At 45.3% G+C, this 23164-nt stretch overlaps 1 protein-coding gene across 1 annotated transcript in view; it reads right to left on the minus strand.

Annotated features, from left to right (window-relative positions):
* The window catches only part of LOC311313326 (SH3 domain-binding protein 4-like), a 162525-nt gene that overhangs the window by 134167 nt on the left and 5194 nt on the right, over window positions 1–23164 (minus strand). The window contains exons 2-3 of the mRNA XM_084443447.1: window positions 15089–15318; window positions 12572–14934 (exon numbers count right to left, since the gene is read on the minus strand). Coding sequence (XP_084299573.1) covers window positions 12572–14934; window positions 15089–15212 — 2487 coding nt within the window. The 5' untranslated portion in view covers window positions 15213–15318. The remainder of the gene's footprint in view (window positions 1–12571; window positions 14935–15088; window positions 15319–23164) is intronic.

Here is a 23164-nt window from a genome sequence, read left to right on the forward strand (position 1 = left end):
GACAGGAGGATAGGAGGACAGGAGGACAGGAGGATAGGAGGACAGGAGGATAGGAGATAGGAGGATAGGAGGATAGGAGATAGGAGGACAGGAGGACAGAATCTCTGGGCAATCAGCCTGAACATAGTTAACCAGGAATGTTGAGGCTTGGCCCGGTACACGACCACAGCACACAGTCTGAGATCAGGTTCGGCCAAAACACAACACAATCGTTGCTATGGCAGCTCATCCAGTGTTTTTGTTGATGTGTGTGTGTGTGTGTGTGTGTGTGTGTGTGTGTGTGTGTGTGTTGAAGAGGAAGAGTCCTACTAAAAGATAAGACCACAGACAAGCACCTGCTTCCTCCTTGGATAAGAGCAACAGGAAATCCCCCCAGGAATAAGGGAGACCACTTCCTGTCTCACCTCAAGCTACATTTCGACACACAGGAGTTGTGGGTAACAACAATGTTCCCCATATAGACATGTTGACATGTTGACATTAGCACTGCGGCTGCGTCATGCTATCGCTCATCTCACAGTATTGAAATTCAGGACCAGGTCTGCTTTTCACCCCAAAGCTACAACAACAGAGAGTTATTATAGTTCAGCAAAAGCTTCATTCCTGCTGCTATTCGTGCACACGTTCGTAAACACATGAATACCATCTGTCTACGGTCCAGCTGACGGTGGGTCTGTATGTCCTGTAGTGTGTAATGTAATGTAATGTTATGTCATGTCATGTAACTGTTTGATGTTTCCTATTTCACTTGCTGTCTTTACTGCACTTTTATGCACTGACTGTAAATATGAATTTCCTTGAAAGGACTAAGCAAACGAAACTAAACTTATTACAGACAAGTCATTGATGTTTGTGAAACATTGTGCCGGTTAAATTCACACGTGTGACCATTGATGACCAAGCTGTGACTTCTGTCATGTAACGTGTGAATTTAATACTGTAAAGAACGTTAAATGTTAAATGGTAAATGGACTACACTTATATAGCGCTTTTCCACCTTAGCAGTACTCAAAGCGCTTTACAATGGCCTCTCATTCACCCATTCACACACACACTCACACACCAATGGCGGTAGCTGCCATGCAAGGTGCTAACCTGCTCATTTGGGGGTTAGGTGTCTTGCTGAAGTACACTTCGACATGTGGACAGTCGGAGCTGGGATTCAAACCACTGACCCTTCGATCACTGAACGACCTGCTCTACCAACTGAGCTACAGCCGCCCCATGTGTTCCATTATGAACACATTCTCCCTTCTTGCTAAGAGCTGGATGATGAAGAAAGGATTGATTGATTGATTAAGAAAGAATAATCCCGGTTGCTATGCTCCCTGGTAGCTCCCTGCCTTGCGCTGGTTAATCCTGCAGGATTCAGGCTGATTGCTGGCTAATCTCTGGCTGCTCCCTTCGCTGTAGCTTGCTGGTGAAAGATGAAGGCTACTGTAGCTTGCTGGTGAAAGATGAAGGCTACTGTAGCTTGCTGGTGAAAGATGAAGGCTACTGTAGGAGTTAACATGGCGAGCGCAGACGGTAGATTGACGCTACTCTGGACGAGCGGACATGGCAAGGATATTTTGTATGCAATTAAGAAATGGGGGGGGGGGCAGTGGATATTAGCCACATAACTCAGTGTGACACAGCGTGGCGTTCATATGTAGTGACCGTTAGCTTAATGGCGTGTGCCACGCGGTCGGTCCTCACAAGCCTGTGATGAAGCAGGAAGCACAAAGCCCTGCTGGGGTCATGGTGGATGGAGGTCCTGTTCATAGCAGGGCTTCAGTCAGATGACTAATGAGATGTACAGGTTCACCCCAAAAAATTAGAATATTGTGAAATTTTTTTTTACATTATTTTCCGTAATTTAATTCATAAAGTGAAACTTTCATGTATTCTAGATCCATTAAACAAAGTGAAATATTTCAAGCCTTTTTTGTTTTAATCTTTATGATTGTACAGTATGTTCAGTATGTTCATTTATACACTCAGTACTTGGTGGGGTCTCCTTTTGCACAAATTACTGCATCAACGTGGAGCAACATGGAGGCAATCAGCCTTGAAATATTTAACTTAATTAAAATCATTAAATTATGGAAAATTATGAACTTTCCACAATTCTACCAATTTTCTGAGATGCACCTGTAGAGCTAGTACAATACACAGAGTTACCTGCAATCATTTTCATTCCATAATTCTGCTAATTTTCTTATTAAGAGCCATTTCAGAGAGAATATTGTTCAGGAATGGTGAGGGAGAGGGATCACTAATCCCGTCAAAGCTCTTCAGAGGAAGAGGAGCCGGGATCTCGTCTGTATCGTCCTCCGCATCAGCGTGAAGCAGCCCTAGAAGTCCCACATCCAAGATAAACAAACGGCATTTTATCAGGATATCTCAGTATGATCAATGGCGTGTTGACAGCTCGTGGATATGAAGGCAGTTTCCCCGACGGATCTCGGCGACTACCGGTCTCTCTTCTACCCTCCCTCCCTGTGCTGGTTTCTCTCCGAGGTCTGCGGATATTGGCTTTGTCGATCTCTCCGCTTTCATTCACCACGTCTCCCGTATCCATCGGCCAATCAGAATAGGCCGATTCTCTAGAGCGCCATTGAGACGTACTCCATCACATTCCCAGTCTATAGAACCTGTCTATCAGAGAATCACGACACTTAGGACATGTTCACACTTCAAAGTCCAAGACCAACGTCCAACCTGGTACTGGTGTTCACATGGTCCTGTGTTACCAACACACCAGCCAACATCATTCTGTACCAACCAACATCTCCATCATATATCACAAGAACAGTAGGAGCCAACTAATCGGCCCCACACCCCTAACTAAACTATAAACGCCCCCCATCCCTAACTAAACTATAAACACCCCCATACCCCTAACTAAACTATAAACACCCCCATACCCCTAACTAAACTATAAACACCCCCCATCCCTAACTAAACTATAAACACCCCCATACCCCTAACTAAACTATAAACGCCCCCCATCCATAACTAAACTATAAACGCTTCTGCACCCCTAACTAAACTATAAACGCCCCCCACCCACAGCCAAACAGGAAGCTGCTGTGTTGAGATTAAAGGAATTCTGGGTACTGCTTTTGACACTTCGTCCTTTGTGTGAACCTCCTCAATTATTCTGACTGGCAGATAGAGAGAGAGAGAGAGAGAGAGGGAGAGAGAGAGAGAGGTAGAGAGAGAGAGATAGAGAGAGAGGGAGGGAAAGAGAGAGAGAGGGAGAGAGAGAGAGAAAGAGAGAAAATGCTCAAACAAAACTCAACTCTCCAGAGACTGTCAACTACAGTACTGTCAACCAACCCGTGCAGCAATCTGCCACACCCATCCCTCTGAAGGAAGGAAGACAGGAAGTGAACCAACCAGAGGAGCCCCTGTGCATAGTGGGAAACGGAGCAGTGTGTGTTACAAATCACACAATCATCCCCGTGGCCTCTCTCTCTCTCTCTCTCTCTTTCTCCCCCTCTCTGTTTTCAAAGCCTTTCTCCTGAAATAGAATATTTCTCCACAGCTCTTTGAACAGCAGCGAACTCTCCTGGCAAATAACTCAGAATGACGGCGTCGGCGCCCGTCTGCTCTGCCGTTCCAGAGTTGTGTGTGAGCCAATCAGAATCCAGTCTGCTGGTGTGTGTGAGCCAATCAGAATCCAGTCTGCTGGTGGCTGCGGCCTCTCAGATGTCGGCGCATTGATCAGTTAAGGACCCGGCCGACCGCAGACGCACACCGGTCAGTTTGAGGTCGTCTACCCCCGTGTCAATGTCTGGTCGAAGCTGAGGAAAGTGTGTGTGTGTGTGTGTGTGTGTGTGTGTGTGTGTGTGTGTGGGGGGGGGGGGCACAGGCGCCTCCTGGTCCATAACTGGCGCTCCTGTTTAGACTCTCAACAATGAGACAGGAAACATCTGTGGGCCGCGATGCTCCAGAGACGCATCCTGGCTTCTGTCCAGCATCCGTAGAGCGCCGCCACCATCACAGGTCTCTGGTCCTCGGACCGGGCTCATGGTCCTCTGGTCCTGGGGCAGGGCTCACAGAACTCTGGTCCTCGGGCTGGGCTCACGGTCCTCTGGCCGGGCTCATGGTCCTTTGTTCCCCGGCCGGGCTCACGCTCCTCTGGTCCTCTGGTCCTCGGGCTGGGCTCACGCTCCTCTGGTCCTCGGGCTGGGCTCACGCTCCTCTGGTCCTCGGGCCGGGCTCACGCTCCTCTGGTCCTCTGGTCCTCGGGCTGGGCTCACGCTCCTCTGGTCCTCGGGCTGGGCTCACGCTCCTCTGGTCCTCGGGCTGGGCTCACGGCACGAGCGTGTCATCATGAGAGAAGACCACATAACCACAGATACTCTGCTGCTACTGCTGTTACCAAAGGAGACGGGTCTGGAGCTTCCATGAGGGCAAAGCAGCTCGATTCTTACAGTAAATAAACACAAGACACAACAGACATCGGACTCCACAGTTGACCTTGACCGAGTGCCGTATATTAGGTTATCTGTCTCAATACGATTGAGTAGCTTCTGCCGTGTGATATAGCACTCTTCAGTTCTTTCTATTTCAGATGACAGCATCTCCGGATAAAGCCAGGCAGAAGATAGTCGGAGTGCTTTAGCGTCGTCCTGAGGGACACGACACTATCTAGGCCACTCCAGAATCGTGGCCTCTTTGTTGATCCTGACCAGCTCAGCATCTTCGAACACTTAGCCCTGGCAAGACAGAGCGCCATTCAAAGAAAAGCTCTCCCCTTTTTTGTACAGACTTACAAACTAAAACTGTAAACTCAATGGCTTTGTAGCGGAGTCTGTGAACGTGTTGATGAATGCGCACACACGCATGGATGAATGGCCGTGTTGTCAACACCAGATCCATGCGGCCTAAATGTTTTCTCTAATGTTGGAAATTCCAGAGGTCTTTCAACGTCCATGCCTTAGGAGGGTAGGGTGAGTACACTAATTAAGGGCTCTGTCATTTCCTTCCTTAGTGGGGTCGTGTGATATAACGAGTGCTTTAGAGAGGAAACCCTCTTGCATTGTGAAAAGCAGGCCACAGGAACGGGGGAAGGACTGCAGCAGGTGCACACACAACACTTATTCACACACACACACACACACACACACACACACACACACACATCCTGCTCGAAACTATGTCAACTCTAAGACCCCTGAGCTTTGTTGACTTATTGTGGGTATTGATGAAGGGGGGGGGGGGGGGGGGGGGGTTAGATCCACCCTAAGCAGCTGGAGAGGGTGAGGCGGGCGGACAGACAGACAGAGAGACAGAGAGAGAGAGAGAGAGAGAGAGAGAGAGACAGACAGAGAGACAGAGAGACAGACAGAGAGACAGACAGAGAGACAGACAGGCAGAGACAGGCAGGCAGACAGAGAGACAGACAGACAGACAGAGAGAGAGACAGACAGACAGACAGAGAGAGAGAGAGACAGACAGACAGACAGACAGACAGACAGACAGACAGACAGATGAGGATTCACCTCTGCCTCACATGAACTTATCTCCACAATCCCCGCATTTCAGAAGAGTCAGCTTCACCCCACGAACAGCCCCATCGCTTCCTGAATGACCATGAAAACTAGTGACCCACTATGGTCAGAAGAACAGTTTCAATCACACAATGAAAACTAGTGACCCACTATGGTCAGAAGAACAGTTTCAATCACACTTTCTTTTCAATCACACTTTCTTTTTCAGCGCTCTCTGTTTCCTCTCACTAACAGGCATAGCAGGGTTCACCACTGCTTCCATCAGAGCTTGTATCTGGGAAAAAAATTACACTCATACTCATATTCTTCTTAATCTCGCCAAATTACAGTGTGTTGTTGTCGCAAGCAGATGTGATGTGACAGGGAGGGCGAGGTCCTTCCTCTAAGCGTGCCCCGGGCTTCGGTTCTCTAACGAATGACCCCCCCCCCCCCCCCCGAAGTGGCATCGACCCACGGGGCTGTTGGCAGGGTGATGCAACATGATAGATCTGCCCCAGTACCCTTGAGAAGGCTGGTCTTCCTCTTCCAACGGCTACAGAGAGCCCATGGGCCTGCTTACTGCTGCTGCTGCTGGTGAGTATAATCCATTACCTTTACGAATGAGTGAATGAATGAATGAATGAATGAATGAATGAATGAATGAATGAATGAATGAATGAATGAATGAATGCATGCATTTTTTATTTAAGTGTCATGCCTACTGTCGGCCCATCCCATATGGGATTATAAGACACCTTTACGACTTACTTTTTTTTCTGTACATAAGTCATCTATTTACATGCAAAATATGTTTCCAGTGTCACTGGTCAAGCTCAGTTACTGTATATCCAAGCTCAGTTACTGTATATCCAAGCTCAGTTACTGTATATCCAAGCTCTGTTACTGTATATCCAAGCTCAGTTACTGTATATCCAAGCTCTGTTACTGTATATCCACTATGCAGGGTGGAACCTGAACATGTTTAAAGTACCAACACAGTATTGTTGTAGCATAACTTTATCACAATTGGTCCCTCATTGGCAACAAATCCCCAAAACATAACTTCAGAGCTGACTGAACATAATGGAATTGAAACATAAACATGCATATTGAATAGCGTGATATCTCCATATCACTGAACAATATGTTTTACCATGAGCTTACAGGCACAGCATGTTTTGGTTTCGTGCAGAATTAGGTTTTGCAAGTGTGCTGGAGAATATTGATTCAGCCTGGTTCAGATGTTCGGTTACTGTATTGTGGCCGGAGGTTTGAGTACACTAGGAGGTCATGGGAGTATACAGTATGCATACTATATCCAAAGTAGGGTTGCAAATTTCAAGGAATTTCATTAATCGATAACTGTTAACCTTAACAAACAATAGTCGATTAATTGATAAGAACGTCCCGCGCTGGACTGCGCTTTGCTCGCTTCATTTTTGTGTCTTCTTCCGCTGTGTTGTTGAAATTTCCCAGCATCCCAATTAGCCTTCACTACATGACGGGGCCCTCATGTGCAGTCAGACCTTAAATCGTGATTACATTTCACGCAACTCCCGTTGATAATGTTCGTTCCCCCCCCAAAAAAAAGTTCTGTTCCATTAGCAAGCAATTACTCGAGAAACCAAATCTTACTCAAGTAAATTCCTATCGGCAATAAATCGATAGTCGATTAACTATTAACATCCCTAATAGAAAGTGTTTCTAATCAACTAGAACTAGAGCACAACTTTAGGCAGTACAGAGCAAAGCACTTACAGTATACTGACTGGGAGGAAGTGCAAAAAGACGGCAGGGAGGAAGGGAGAGATCTTTGACTCCATATGTGAGTGAGCTGGATAGGCCTACATGTGACTCCATATGTGAGTGAGCTGGATAGGCCTACATGTGACTCCATATTTGAGTGAGCTGGATAGGCCTACATGTGACTCCATATGTGAGTGAGCTGGATAGGCCTACATGTGACTCCATATGTGAGTGAGCTGGATAGGCCTACATGTGACTCCATATTTGAGTGAGCTGGATAGGCCTACATGTGACTCCATATTTGAGTGAGCTGGATAGGCCTACATGTAGCTCATAACTCCTCAACAACAAAGGGTGCTGCATTCTGACGCTTTGAGCACAAAGGATGTGATCCACATTTCAGGCGCACAGAGACACACAATTATTTTGACTCGCTCCGCTCTCTAAAAATACCCTCCCACCTCTGTCAAATGACAGCCTAGCCAATCAAGAGGGATTGTTTTGGGTGACAGAGGAAACACTGAATCCCCGAGAGGACATGTAATTGAATTGATAGCCTACGCTCGGCTTCACAAGACAAGGACCACCCTGGAGTATGAAATCAGCTCTGTCAACGGTAAACACTGGCATGAGATCCCCCCTTTGAGAAGAGAGACACCATGCACTTTAAATCCACAATGCAACCTTCGTGATGCATCTGTCGTGTGTGCGCCCAAAACAGAATGATTACATACATCAGAGTAAAATATGGGGTGTGTGATCTACCATTAGACCAAACGAACGTCTTTGTGATCTGAGTGAGACATTTTGGGCTTCACGAACGCGTTCCAAACCACCTCTGCTACACCAGAGAGAGTGCTGCCAACTGTACTAAACTTGCCTCCAGCTATCGGCCTGATAGCTTGCATGCTTATGCTCCATGTGTCCTTGGGATATAGCTTCAGAGAGGTCTTGTCTAACACTAACATCCCATCAGTGGACAGATACTATTTGAACCCCTGTTACATAAGCACCAAGAACGCCTGAATTTTTTATAACATTCTATTTGTGATTAATAAACCAAGAGTGGATGTGGAAGTCTGAACGACTTTGATCTACAATCCTACCGTCGGCAAGCAGACTGGGGCAGTGTTTGTACGTGCCACGCGCCAATCCTCCCAACCTCCGGGATAATAACAGCTATTTGATGGTTGGCCATCGAGACCATCGCATGCAGTACCATCCCTTTCCTCGCATCCTACAATAGGGTTGGCCGATGGGATGATGACATCGTCCATCAACGATGATTGACAGCCATGGTGGATGGATGAGGACATTGTGATGTGACAGACGATGTCTAACCTATTTGAATTTGAGTGGCAGCCCATAGTAGAGAGAAGTCAGTGAGCACACAGAGATGTAGAAAGGGGAGCGTTTTCTCTGATCCAGGGTCTGATTAACATGTCTTTTGTGATGGACACTCTGCTATCTAGTTGTGTTAAAAGTCTCATTTCCTGTTTCCTCCCCATTTGATATATGATTTGTTGGCTAATGGTTTCATGACCAAACGTAGAGCGAGTTGGTCAGCGCACAAGGGCAGCAGGGCACCGTGCCAAAATGCCTAATTATGCCTAAAAATGACTTAATTATGTAAATGTGGCCGAGCTTATGTACCGTTTTTTATGTAACTATGCAATTGCTGAACATGTAGAATGGTTCGCCTAGTCGGTAGATTTAATCTTAAAAAGATGCACATATGCGCTTCACCTTTTGAACCAGACGAATCTGCACATGTTCATGTTACCTGACTACATTTTTGAAAGGGTAATAATTCTACATAGCAATTATGTGGTAACAGATTCAGGCATGCTCGTCAGCCTTCAGCGGCAGCCTATCAGCAAACAGAGATAGGCTATTACCTCCTAGACAGTTGAACAGGGCTGGGCTGATATCTCGGGAATGGAATAAATGCTTATTACATCATTCTGTCAGTCTTCAGTGAGTAAATAAGCTCTGGAGAAATTGAAGCAAATGGCCTGAACACTGGGTGTTTGATTACAACTTAATACAGGAGTTAAGTGAATAATAACAGACTCTAAGCCAGTGGTCCCCAAACTAAGGCCCGCGGGCCGGATACGGCCTCCACATTTGACCCGGCCCCCTGAACAATACCAGAGACGCATTATGATTTTTTTTTCAGTCTGGCCACGCGAATCCCAGACTAGCCCCTGTCAAATAGAACGGAATAATTGCGAAAAGGTTAGGTAAGAGAAAAGTTGATTCAGAATGCAGGGTATTTAACCTGCAGTGGTCAAACGACTATTTTTTTGTTCAATGCAAAGAAAAGCCTGTTTGTCTCATCTGTCAAGAGGCGGTGGCGGTATTCAAAGAATACAATCTGCGCCGACACTATGAATCCCGTCACAAAGACAAGTATGATAACTTGCAAGGCCAAATGCGAGCAGACAAACTCTCAAAGCTAAAAAGTGGACTGTTAGATCAGCAGAATACATTTGCACGCCAAGCTCAGCTGAAGCAGTCATCCGTTCGGGCAGCTTTTGGGTTGCTCAACTGATAGCAAGCAGCGGTAAACCTTTCACTGATGGAGAGTTTGTCAAGAAATGTTTGAATGCTGTCGCGGAAGAGGTGTGTCCCGAGAAGAAAGATGTCTTTAATGCCGTGAGTCTGTCGGCGAGTACAATCACCAGACGCACTGTACTGACCCCGGCCCCCATCAGAGAAGGGAAAGTTATGTGGCCCTCACAGGAAAAAGTTTGGGGACCCCTGCTCTAAGCTGTTTTAAAAGCCCCGCAAAAGTATTTTAAAAATACAGTTTCATCGCATATCACAATGTTTGGACGTGATGATGGGAGATTGGTAGAATTCCAGGCATCGCCCAAACCTATCCCACAATGCATCAGCAGCAATGTTTGTTTTACATCGCAAAGTTGCAAAGTACACAACAAATATTTGTCTTTCAGAAGTTAAAGAGCAGAAGCTTTATACACCACCTTAACTTCTCCAGACTGACGTTCCATTATGTCTATAAATGGTTGAAACTGGTGTTTATAACTCCACATAAATTACAGTGTTTATATGTTCTATCCCAGCTCAGAGCTGTATCGCAGGCTTGACCTCTAAGGGACGGCTACAATAGAATGATATTGGCAAAAACACTTCGCGAGGGCAGCGAGAGGAAGGTGTACAGTATGTCTGAGAAAAATATACCCTCCAGTCAGTGAAGACATTTGGTGAAAACTCACCATCACTCTCTCGCCAAAGACAACGTGAAATATAGTAAGACATGCAAATACACATGTACGTACCCACGCATGCACACACACACACACACACACACACACACACACACACACACACACACACACACGATAGTAAGAGACAAGAGGTTCATATGAAAAGTCTGGGCTGTATCAGTGCAGAATACACATCTCAGCTGTTCCTAGACTCGTCCCTCACAAGCAGACAATGGGCCCTGGTCAGCTGAGGTGAAACCACTTAGATACATTCTATTCTATTCTATTCTATTCTATTCTACATCAGGGTCACTAAGAGGAACACTGAGGACTGAATAATGGATGACCAAAATATTCTAGATGTGCGGCCTCTCTTCCATCACACACACACACACACATACACACACACCAAGAAAAAGACTTAACATGATATCCATGACCTTGTTTGAGTGTGTATGTATCTCACCTACAGTATCAAAAAGACAAGGCTTCCAGGGGTGCAATGAAAAGAACAGACTGATAATGAGTACACCGGATATACTGCTATTCTATTCAGCTACAAGCTTCTAGAGATCCAATCTTCTGCTTCCACCTATGACATTCAATCATGTGTCATTGACACCCTCTACATTACATTACAGTAATTTAGCAGACACTTTTATCCAAAGCGACTAACAATAATTGCATTTAACGTAGGAAAAGCCAATGTACTACTACTTGCCAGAACTCACAAGTGCATCTCCTTTCTAAAATAAGTGACTAAGAACATAATCTAGTGATGAAGGCAAAGTGCTAGAATAGCAATCTAAAATACAATAGGTGCTTAAGAGGGAGGATCGTGAGAGTACTTCTTGAAGAGGTGAGTTTTGAGCCTGTGACGAAAGATGGGCAGTGACTCTGCGGGGCCAGGACAGAGGAGAGCCGTGACCGCGTCGATCGACCGCAGGGGCCTCGGAGTAACAGGGCAACCCGTCGCCCCGGGGTATCAGAGCATAGAGGTCGGGAGGGGGTGTAGGGTTTGACCATGGCCTGGAGGTAGGAGGGCGCTGTTCCTTTCATTGCCCTGTAGGTTAGCACCAGAGTTTTAAACTGGATGTGAGCTGCTACAGGGAGCCAGTGTAGGGAACGGAGAAGGGAGGTTGTGTGGGAGAACTTGGGTTGGTTGAACACCAGGAGAGCAGTAGCTTTCTGTTGCCTTCCGGCTGTCGCCGTCTAGGGCAGCAGTGTCATTGCTAATTGTCTGCCAGGAGAGTAGGCCTCTGCCTCTGGGCAGTCACCAGGGCAATTAGTCTATCTCAGGCAAAAACTAACTCTCACAATAGAACTGACTATCAAAGAAGCTTCACAACACACCGATGACTTAGCACTACCACTACCTAGAGTAAGAAAATTATACTTTGTAAATTGTACTTCAGTCTGTAGATCCAAGTCCCTTCCAGAAGTTAAAAGCAATCTGGAAATGACTTGGGCCTGTACCCAAGATGACTGGAGATGACTTGGCCCTTTGCTGTTTATAACATACATATACCCGAATAGCCAATACTACTTCCAAAATCAAACTAATGACCTGGGCGTGAGTCACTGCTACAAAGCAGTCTGACCGTCCTGTTTTTGTAGGTTTTGATCAATTTATGGTGGACAAAATGAAGACAGAGCATCACTTAGGTAGGTCAAGCAATCAGTTGGATTTACGAATGCAGCACATATCCTTAACTCAAAGTGATTAACTGGACAAACGGTGGGGGTTGGACTTGGCCAAAATATTCTGCTGCTCTCCACAACTCCCAAATCCCCATTAGGCCCCTATGCCCACACAGCACTTATTGACTGCTCTCTAAACAGGATTAGCACACTGGACCACATCCCCAAGCAGCTGTAAGCTACTAAAGGATGGAAGCTACAACAGAAACAGATGCAGACCCACAAGACAAACAGAGATATAAACATGAATACAAGATAAAATACAAGGAAACAGGAATAAAGCTGCAACAGAACAGAGACAGGACAATTATACAACATGTAAATATCTGCCACCCACGTCTTCCCTATTTGACCAAATTAACAACTGGGAGAAAATGCGTAGTCACTAAAACAAGGTTGAGAACTTACAGTCAGGAGTTCCTTCTGGAAGGACTTCCTGTCCTTGCCCTCTGCGTTGTTGCAGTCCTCCTTCAGCTTCTCCAGCACCGATGCCACCCTTTCGGGCTCGCTGTCCAGCTCTGCACGACAGAAGTGTGTCAAGGGCAGGTTGACGTACCCCAGGGCATCGGCAAACACCCTCCAGCTGCCTATATTCTCCATCAGTATAGTCCTCACAGAGGCATAGATGTAGGTGAGGAACTTGCAAGGCTTCAGGATCTGCTCTAACAAGAGAGTGGTAGTAAGTTCGGCCCCACTGAAGTAAATGGGCTTCACTTTCCCCACAACCAGAACATTCTTTGCATGGACAAGCCCGGTCTTGCCCTGGTAGTATCCAATGTACCATTCCTTAGTCCACAGTTGTCCCTTCAGCTTGATTTTCTCCTCACTCAACAGGGCAACAAAGTCCCCCTTTTTGTACTCCAGTAGGTATTGGTTCTTTGTCTGACGGATGACCGTTTTGATCAATTTTCCAAACTTTAGGTTGTTGATTCGCCGGTCCTGGAACACTGGGTACTTGGTGGTGATGGCCAGTGGAGACAGGACTATCTTGCCTACTTCCTTCTTCTTCAGGAAGCGCCTCTGTGCTGAGGTCCGCGGACCAGTCTTGGGTGGCGGTGTTGGTGTTTGAACGCAGAACTGGGCGAGAATACAGTCCTGGTCATCTTTGACCTGAACCCTCAAGGTGAAATCTGAGACATCCTCACCACTGCGTGAGGCTATTACGTAGACCAGTCGGCTAACCTTGCCCAGTTTGACCTGGAAACCCCTGACTACTCTAGCCTGCTCGCTGGTCTTGACTTCATAGTTGGCCATGTTGGAGTAAACCCCAACCCGTAGATCTTGAGGTCTGGACAGAACAAACTGGTGTTTACCCCAGAGTTGAAGGGCCACTGGTGGTGTGGACTGCGCTTGCTTCCCTACTTCACTAACCAACAATGTCTTCGGTGCACAGTCATGACCGAAAATAGCCACCACGGTCTTGAAGGACGGGTGAATGTGCTTTGGCCCATAGACGCCAAGGGTGATCTTCTTCACCACATGCTCCCAAACAGTGGTGTCAGGTGATAACAGCTGGGACTGGGCCACAACAGACACATACATGCAAGGCTCAAGGTTATCCAGACAGACCTGGATGGTGTCCCCATAGATGTACACCTGAGGGATGGGTGTGTAAGGACCCTCTTTGCAATCACTTCGGACACACATGACCTCTGTGTTCTGTTTACTCTCCTTCTTCACCGTAACAGAAACTTTCATTTCAAGAGTAACAGTGGTTTTGGTCTCCATGTTGCTGAGTTTGATCTCTACCACAGGGCTGACAGTGGTGCAGCGGTCGCTGTTGAGCTCCAGAGGTGGGTCCAGCAGAGCCTTCATGGAAATTTGCTGGGTGTCTCCAGGGGCTACGTGGCCCTCGGGTACATGGATGCTGATGCTTGTTTCAGGAAGCTGGACGGCCCCTCCGGAACTGTCTAGACGACACACGATGTTGGTCTCCACTGGCTGAGTTTGGCCCCAGCCTGGGTTCTGACCCAACGAGTCTAGATCGTGGCAGGACCTGGCAAGTTTGCGGTGATTGAGCCATGCCTCCCTGAAGTCCTCCCGGCTCTGGAACTGCTCAGGCGCCGGGGCTTTCAGGCCACCAAAGAAACCTGAGGAGGACTGAGGGGCATCAGATTGAGCCTGTAAAATAGAAAGCTCAGAGAGACTGTAGGATCTCTTGCTCCTGAAGAATGGATTGTCCCTGCGTAATGTCTGCACTAATCCAAGGTTGGGGCTGATGGGATTCAAATCGAAGATTCCACTGCCAAAGCCATTAATGTTGATAGTGCTGCTGGTGGAGTTTGGCACAGTGGAAGCTAAGGTATCAAAAAGGAGAAGATCAACTGACTTTTCATTACTGTTCTGATCCAGAGAACCTTGAAGGGCTCCATTGAGGAATGGGTTGGTGGAGGACTGGGGGGCCGCAAAGGGGTTCCCATTTTGGAGAGTGGGTGGTTTCAGGATCACACCCGTCCACTCTCCAAGAAGGTCCATTTCCTTGGCTGCCTCCTCACTGCTGTCTCCTACGGTGTCGATCATCCCGCTGTCACTGAAGGAGGAGTCCCGATAGTTAATGGGCTGGACATAAGCTGCCGGGATGTAGCCCATCTCTGTGTTGTTGTGGGCATACCACCACTCTCCGCCCGATGTGTCCAGCACAAAGAGGCGGTCTCCCTTGGAGAACTTCAGAGTGGTGAAGCTGGAGGGACAGTAATCCTTAATGGCAATAACTTCCCTGGCAGTGCCAAAGGAGGCAGTGGCATCCAGTCTTAAGGCACTGGGAGAAGGCACTAGAGAACAAAAGACAGAAGAAAATGTCATTCAACATTTCTAAATAAAAGTACTTTAGTGGTCTAAGAAGAGTCTAAGTACAGACTAGTATCAACTGTAATACATTTAAGCATTCTATCAGCTAAATATGTATGACAGACTTTAGTTGCTCACCTTTGACATCAGTGAGACTGGCTTCAGACACTCCATCGCTGAGGTCTATGAGTGTCCCTTCCGACTTGCAGCGCGGGAGTGCAATGTTGTTGTTGTTGGTCACTCTGATTCGATGGGCGGCCATTGTTGGGTCTTAACCCTGCACACCCCACCTACAGTACGTGCTCAGGCTGCTGTCCTGAGTTCCCTTTGGCCAACTGGAGTCAGTCGTCAACAGATCTCCATGGCATCTGGAAGGAAAAGGGAAGAGAGGATTAGTTGTCAGCTTATTTTTTAGCTGCACTTGACAATGTCATTAAACAGGCCTGATAAACTCTGATTAAAAAAGAGAAGCAGGCTGGCAAGCAACCAGCTCCCTAATATAATTAAGGCACAGAAAAGACTTTAGCCCTGACATGTTTGCACCTCATCACAAGCCTTAGTAATTCCTGAAGCAAACCCAAAAATACTTTGACTGCACAATTCATGAAAAATGTATGAATAATAACATGAATAAAATTATCTTAAAACTAAGATTTTCAGTTGATTTTAAACATTTAAATATTGCTATGATAAATGGAAAGGGATTCTTCTATGGCCTTATGGGAGTGTGGGCGTACACAAACCCACAAACCGGAAGTGAAGTAGACTGAATTTACTAGGGGTGGTAATAATAAATTGTGCCATTAAATATAACAATATAAAAACAATGCATTGTCAAGATGATTTTTTTTTTTTACTTATGTAAACCGACTTTGGGTACCCAGAAGCACTTATACAAATTTGGTGTATTATTATTATTATTAAATTATAATTTTTATTGTATTATTATAGGACTGACTGCAAATGAGCCACTATCACCTACTAACTCGCGCCCTCAGCTGTTCAAACAAGGCGCCGAAAAAGAATGCAGATCAGTACTTCTATTAGATCAATTATTTCCTGATATCGCAAGTTATTTTCACTCCGTGGAAGGATGTACCATGGGCCACCTTAGAACCCATTCCATTTTGGAGCAGATATGAATGACCGGCCGGATCCACAAATTAAAAAAAAAACTTGGAACAAAGCCAGCTCTCTGTGTGAGGGTGCTAGAGACACAGGGTTTGGACTGAGGTGTGCGGGGGGAGAACCCAGAGTGCACTGCTCTACCCCCCGCTGGTTGTGACCCAAGGGGGGCGCCGCAGAGCCAGCCAAATACAGCCACCCATTCATCTCCGCCCCAGTGAATCACGAGCCGCCCAAACACGACCCGGACAGCCATTCACCTCCATTCATTTATTGGACTAGGATTACACAAAAACTACCAGAGTGCTTTTCATGAAACTTGGTGGAGGGGTGAAGCATGGGCCAATTTAGAACCCATTCAATTTTGGCGTGCACAGAGCCTCGACATGCATTCAGGGGAGGAGGTCTGTGCTCTCCGAGCACCGTTTCTAATTACAAAATCGTATCGATATCTTGAACCCAATATCATGTATCATATCGGGAACTGAGTATTGTTACATCCCTAGAATTTACCAGGCAGATAGATTGTTCTCTTGCTGCTGGCTCATAGCAAGCTCGTAGCAGGTTCACAGCAAAGAAGCTACATAATCAGCCTTGACATGAGCAAGCCAGAGACGCTGAGGAAACCACATCAATTGAATGTACCCTTTTCCATTTCACAGTACATTTTACATCTGAAAAGAAGGGAAACTGATTGGCGAGGGACTGTCTTGACTTCAATTCCAGACACACTCTCCCCTACTACATGGAGTGTACAAGATGCAATATCACACTCAGAGGTATGCATTGTAATTTTAATTGACATGCCAAAACATGCCATTGAAGATTCATGGAAGACATACGGTGCTGAAATATTTCAACTATTCTCTCCTTGGTCTTTGTTATAGAAGATTGTTTTATACACCACGTCTATGTTTTCCTTTGATAGCCTGGCGTCGCCGGCCTGATCTCGCCAGCTCACATTTCATTTCACTCTGCAGATCAGTCTGGACATACAACCGTTCTGACAGAATCCGCTCGAGCAGAAATGTGTTTATCTAATATGGGGCGGATTTAATAAGATGACGGAACAGAAGTGCGCCGTAGAGGCATTTCACTGATTGGTTGTAGGTCTATCCAATTGCATCCAGAGGCTTTTTGATCTATGCGCGTTGGTAACGCCCCTTAGGAATCTAAAATCAATTGTGAGTTTCCAAACCCTTTGCATTATTGAGACTGTGGCCTATAAAAGTCACAATGTTCAGCCAGAGCAGCAATATTCTAAATTTTCTTCTTATTGTCTTTGAAATATATCCCATTGTTGTGTCTTCGTTCTTCATGTCTTAATTGAAATATCAAGCGCAGTCTTCAAAATGTAAAAACGTTAATCGTTTTTACTCCACTCAGTTTCCATGCACTTTGAAATAGCCATCAAGGCTCTATCACTGTGTGTGTGTGTGTGTGTGTGTGTGTGTGTGTGTGTGTGTGTGTGTGTGTGTGTGTAGAGCCTATACGATTAATATGAGCTAATTTAGATAGAAATTTCCTCTGTAACTTTGATCTTCCAGCTTACTTTGAGGATGATGGTTTTTCAGTAAAAGCAACCAAAAAGGCCTCACTTTGAGGGCGCAAAGGGGTGGGGAAAACGGAATGACAAATTTACAAGTGTATAATTTGACTGGTAAACTTAATTAATTCATATGTTTGACAAATGTTCAACCAGTTGGACATCCTGGTGTGATAAGTCAAACCAGCGTCACAGGATTCCTTCGATTTCTCTTGGATCTCTTGCCATGTGGCAGCTTGGTACTGATGACGTGGTGAGGTAAGTTAAGCCGGGAGAAAGGTCTCTGTCCTTGAATTCTTTGTGGACGGCCGACACAGCATAACAGTCTCCTCTCTCTCACACCATCAGGAGCACTGGACTTTGATCTCCCAGCTCTTTTCTTTTTCAGCCGACAGTGCACATAAATATTCAAAACGATAAAAAAGCTATAAGCTGACAACATTGGCCTACAGCAGCTTAAACTGCTTAGACTGGAGCGGAATGTACCACTAAACTCCAAGACTAGAAGCTGACTAGGCAGATCGTGACTGGAACTCATCTTTCTGAGGCAAGATGGTCAATGGAACACGCCTAACCGACAAACTACTTTTGGCTTGTTGCTTTCATTCTATTATTCAGTACAACATTAAGCTTGGGGGGAATGGGTGAAGAAGAAAGGTCTTATGTGGCATGTTTTGTAGCGGGCGGGAGTGATTCGAAGGCTGGTAAGCCAAGCACCAGCGAGGAAAATGAGGAAAGCTTAAAACTTTATCACAAAATGGTGCCTCGAGCCCCCACTGCTCAGAGTGAACTCTTTAAAGAGGAGTATCCAGAGGGCAAATTTGATAGTTAGCTACAGCCTGAGTGTGTCCATCTCCTATAGTTCGAACCCTGGGTGGTCTACAACTATACGTATCAGTGTACTCTCTCGGCTTGGCCACCCTGCAGTTCTGCCTATCAAGAGGAACAATGGTGGGTGGTGACATCTGGAATGTAACCAGAAACAGAAGACCTACTGGTGGAGGACGATGCTCCATATGCAAATGATCAAAAGTGAAAGATGTTGGAGAAAGCCTAAAATGAGGTTGAGCTTCTCTGGCATTAGCATACAACCAGTCCCCTGGTAGGTCAGCTGTGCCCTGTAGGGCTACTAAGCCATTATCTCAGCCTGCTTGTCTCCCATAATGGAGGAATACAAAGTCAATATGGCTCCATGCATGCAACTGGTTACAGGGTTGTCATAGGAATGTTCCAGGCTCAAATGTGGTTCAGTTTACTTTGTTCGTTGGTTTGCAGCAGAGTCATTCATACAACAAACAGAGAAAAAGCAACCAGTAAAAACATAGTGGTAAAAATGTAGAAGTAGAATCACTAAAACCCCTAAAAGCCAAGAGATAACTATACAGTACAGAAATATATCTCCATGCAGCAATAATGGGGGGCAAGTGGTTTGCAATTTATATAATACAGTATATTGATATCAGGTGTGTTTGCTGCCCTATGTGATATATTCAGAACATCATAAATCACGCTTAATTTCATTTGTATAGTATCAGTCAGCCGCTGTTGAAAAGCTCCTACTGTAATCAATGAAATATGCTACACTGACAGAGACCGAAGGACAAGGATGGACCGGTCACACCAGCATCTTCCTATGTGACTCTCACACACCACAGCATGAACGCCAAACTACGGTTGCCTAAATTTAGAACTACTGCACCTTCAATGTCAGCTGTTTACTCCTCTGCTCCTGGGTACTAATGAGGCTAAACTCATCAGGATGCTAGAGGCATGCGACTGGACCACAGAGTACCAGGGGACTGACGGTAAGATGATTATCAAACCATTCAGCATCCAAGCCACGAGAGAAAAGTGAAGAGGCCCGTTTCCACTTAAGTCCAGACAGAGGAAGGTCACTATGAAACTGTCATCCTTGTTGTGGCTTTTATCCAAAAACATTGTTTATGTGGTGTTCAATCTTCCCAGGGGAACGGTTATTACCGCAGGGAGAGGCTGACAACGCAACGCCTATTGCTTTACTGTCAGACAGGCCTTCATATCCCTCATTCAAGGACCATCCAATATCCATGACTACATCCCTTACAAAATGGCAAAGCTATCTAAATATAAAGGCAGGCATCTTGTGTCTCTCCAGAACCTGTCACTGTATGAAGCTGATATGCGGCAGGTGTAATAACTACAGACCCAAGGACGTTCAGTTCGACTGTGAAGCTGAGGAAATGTATATGTCATATTCCCAAGTTCTGCCCGTTCTTTCACAATGTGCTGCTCCGGCATACAAATCTAACGCCCCCAAGTCAAGCCAGCCAATAGAAATGCTGCTCCGAAAAAAAACCAGCATTGTATGAAGTTGAAATAAACTGTGTTTTTGTCATCCTGTGCGGGTTTCACTGTGGTCCGAGATAAACTGTCTTATTGCCTGTATGTAGGCAACATCATGCAAATATATGTGGAAATGAATGACAATACAAGTTTGACTTGACATCAACACGAACAATAAACAGGAACACACAGGATCGGTTGTCGGGTTTTCAATGGGCACATGCACTACTTCTACTAATTGTAATTCTATGAAAGCTATCATATCACCGTATCATAGCTATTGTTTGGGAGGTATTTTGAACACACTGTGAAAGGGCAAGTGCAGAACGCAGGTTCTCCAGTTTCAAGCGGGGACATGCTGTAGTGAGTGTTCATGAGGAGAAAAGCAGAATTGCCTGGGTGACCTGATCACTCACTTTGATTTGAATCTTTAGGTTGGCTGTTCTCTCACAGCAAAAAGGCTGGAAAAAAAGATGAAAAAACCCTTACGGAACTTTATATCTACTCTGTTTTTATTAAAAATGTCTTTAATAGAATTCCTCAGCGTCTTTCCTCAGCTCAGAGCTACAGGGCCTTATCTATTGGCTATGATACACGCGCAGACTACTCTCAATCTGCTCAATGTGAACAGAGAAAAGAGAGTTGTCAGTGTTTCTGTGCGAAGTCGAGGATTACTGTGTAATTTGAGAACTAGGGGGGGGAGAGAAGCATACCTCCTTTCAAGCTTCAAAGGAAAACGCTGTTCAAGTAAAACAAAGCCTAGAAAACCCAGCGAGACTGTTAAAACAGTGAAGAGATCATCCCTCACAAGCCCTGTGAAAAGTGAGCCACTGTTATGTTCAGTTTTGAAGGGAGAACTTTTCCTGATCAACCATCCTCAGACACACGGGATATTGAAGGTCAAGGTATATTGTTTAAGTTGACCTATCCTTCACTAGGAGCTGCCATTGGACCGGCTCTGGATCGACGGTGATGATGACTGCTTCCTCCCTCTTGACTATGTGCATAATGAGCTGTAGATTGGATTAGAGGAACAAGGCGATCAACCTGAAAACGAGGCTGATTAATAACAATGGTGTGTTTACCGATGCCAGATGGACAGAGTGATGCTCTGATTAGATCCATTGGTGCGTACCAGGGATAGATAGCAGTCTTCTCTCAGTCCCAGGCTTGAGCTGCTACTGTTCTGTATTAAGTTGCAATAACCATTATAATGGCCAGCCCTAGCAGGCACATTATTATGCAAATGCTGTCACACCAATAAAAGTGAGTGAGAAATGTGAGTCAGTGAGTTGTATTCAAACAGGAAGCTTCCTAGCCATCAATTCTAGCTTCCTTGAAATGTACCTCTGTATATAAGAGAGAAATAATCTTTAATTTGCCTGAGATAATTGGCTGGCTAGTAGTCTCTTGATAAAACACAGGAAAATGTTCAGAGCTATAACATACAATGGCCAATATTAAATCAATGGGATGCTTTGAAAGCTCAAAAATGGCATTGTCAATGAATATTAAGTTATTAGAAAATACAATTTAACGTAACTTCTGGTATAAACCACACCCACTTCCGCCTTGCCTTGCTCACATTGCCCATTACAAATATGAAACACCAGTGACAGGCCTACTGTAGTTCCCCCACAAAAGAATCATTACGCACACAGCAGAATGTCTGAAAACATCAACTGACGCAAATAATGTCCAATAACTTGGATAAAAATCAGAAAGATAAGTCAATAAAAACATAAAATGAAATATAACATGACATGATGCCGTGATCCCAACAAACATAATGGGGGAAATAGATATGCAAGGAGAGCAGGAGTTGGAGCCTAACCACCAAATATCAACAGCTCACCGATGCACGGGACAATGAGAGACCCTGTAACAGGTAGGCTGGAAATAATTGGCCACAAAGGACACATTCAAGATGGCACAACAAACTGCATGTATACAGTAAGCAACAAAAGATGGCCCAGCTGATAAGAGTATGAAGACATGGCCAACCCGTGGTGGCCTGCAACACAATGCACCAATTCCCCATTGCTCGTGTGTGTGTGATGACAGACAACAGGTTTATCCAAGTGGCAATCACATCACGACCTCTGCAGTCCAAACACACTTTAAAAACGCTAGACAAAAAGCCAATGTACTTTCATCACTGTAGGATACTGGAGAAACACAACCTCTTGAGCTCTGAACCTTTCAGATCATTTTCAAACATGTGTATGGTTTTCAAAATCCTAAATGGCTTGGCTCCTCCTCCATTATGTGACCTTGCGTGCACCCGTTCAGCAAACTGCATTAGGTGTTCTGGAATAGTCTCTATAAAAGACAGTATACCATTCCGCCCAACTGTATTTGGGCAATCAGCCTTCTCTATGAAAGCTACAAATCAGTGGAATGCCCTGTCTGAAGAAGTGAGAGGATGGAGCTCTGGGAGCACTCGAAACGCATCTTAAAAGCTGGTCAGTCGTGCACTCATTGAGAGCAACTGGCCTCTCTCTGACAAGCATACATCTGTGTTGTGTTGTATTTTCTGTGTTCTCATGTTGTTTTTATTCTGTATCGCTTGTTGTGTTTTATGTACTCTGAGCTGCCCAGGGGACTGCAGATGCAAATTAGCTTGAAGCTAGAATCTGGGACAGTGCATTATATGTTGTCATAGTAGCCTATGCGTAATGTATATGTTTTAACTGTACGCTGTCCCTTTTAAATAAATAAATGAATTGAAATTGAATCTAATTCCGCACAGCTATTGGTTAATGCAGACTATGGTGTATGATGATCCGGGGGTAGTTGCACACATTTGATGGGGATTAACTACTGTTTCTCATACTGTTTGTGCATGCAGATGTGGGATGGTTGCAGAATAATCATGGTCATGTTAAACTTAATTACATCTTAATTAAGTTCTTAATGAAAGATCATCTTTGGCTAAGAAGCATTTCGGGAAACGCGTTTGCTTCTTCCGGGAGCCTTAAGAAGACTCAAAGAGGCTTCTTAGCGCTAAGGTTTCGGGAAACCAGGCCAAAGACGTCTCGGTGCGTCCCTACTAATAGAACACTAACACGGCTAACACTAACGTCCCTACTAATAGAACACTAACATGGCTAGTGTTGAGGAGGCCTTGCAGTGCATGCAGTAAGAACAATAGGGCTGTGCAAAAGAAATCGATACAGCTGAGTATAACAATATTTTTTCCACAATACTGTTGTATCCAT

This window comes from Borostomias antarcticus, assembly GCF_949987555.1.
Source record: "Borostomias antarcticus genome assembly, chromosome: 9".
Taxonomy (NCBI): domain Eukaryota; kingdom Metazoa; phylum Chordata; class Actinopteri; order Stomiiformes; family Stomiidae; genus Borostomias; species Borostomias antarcticus.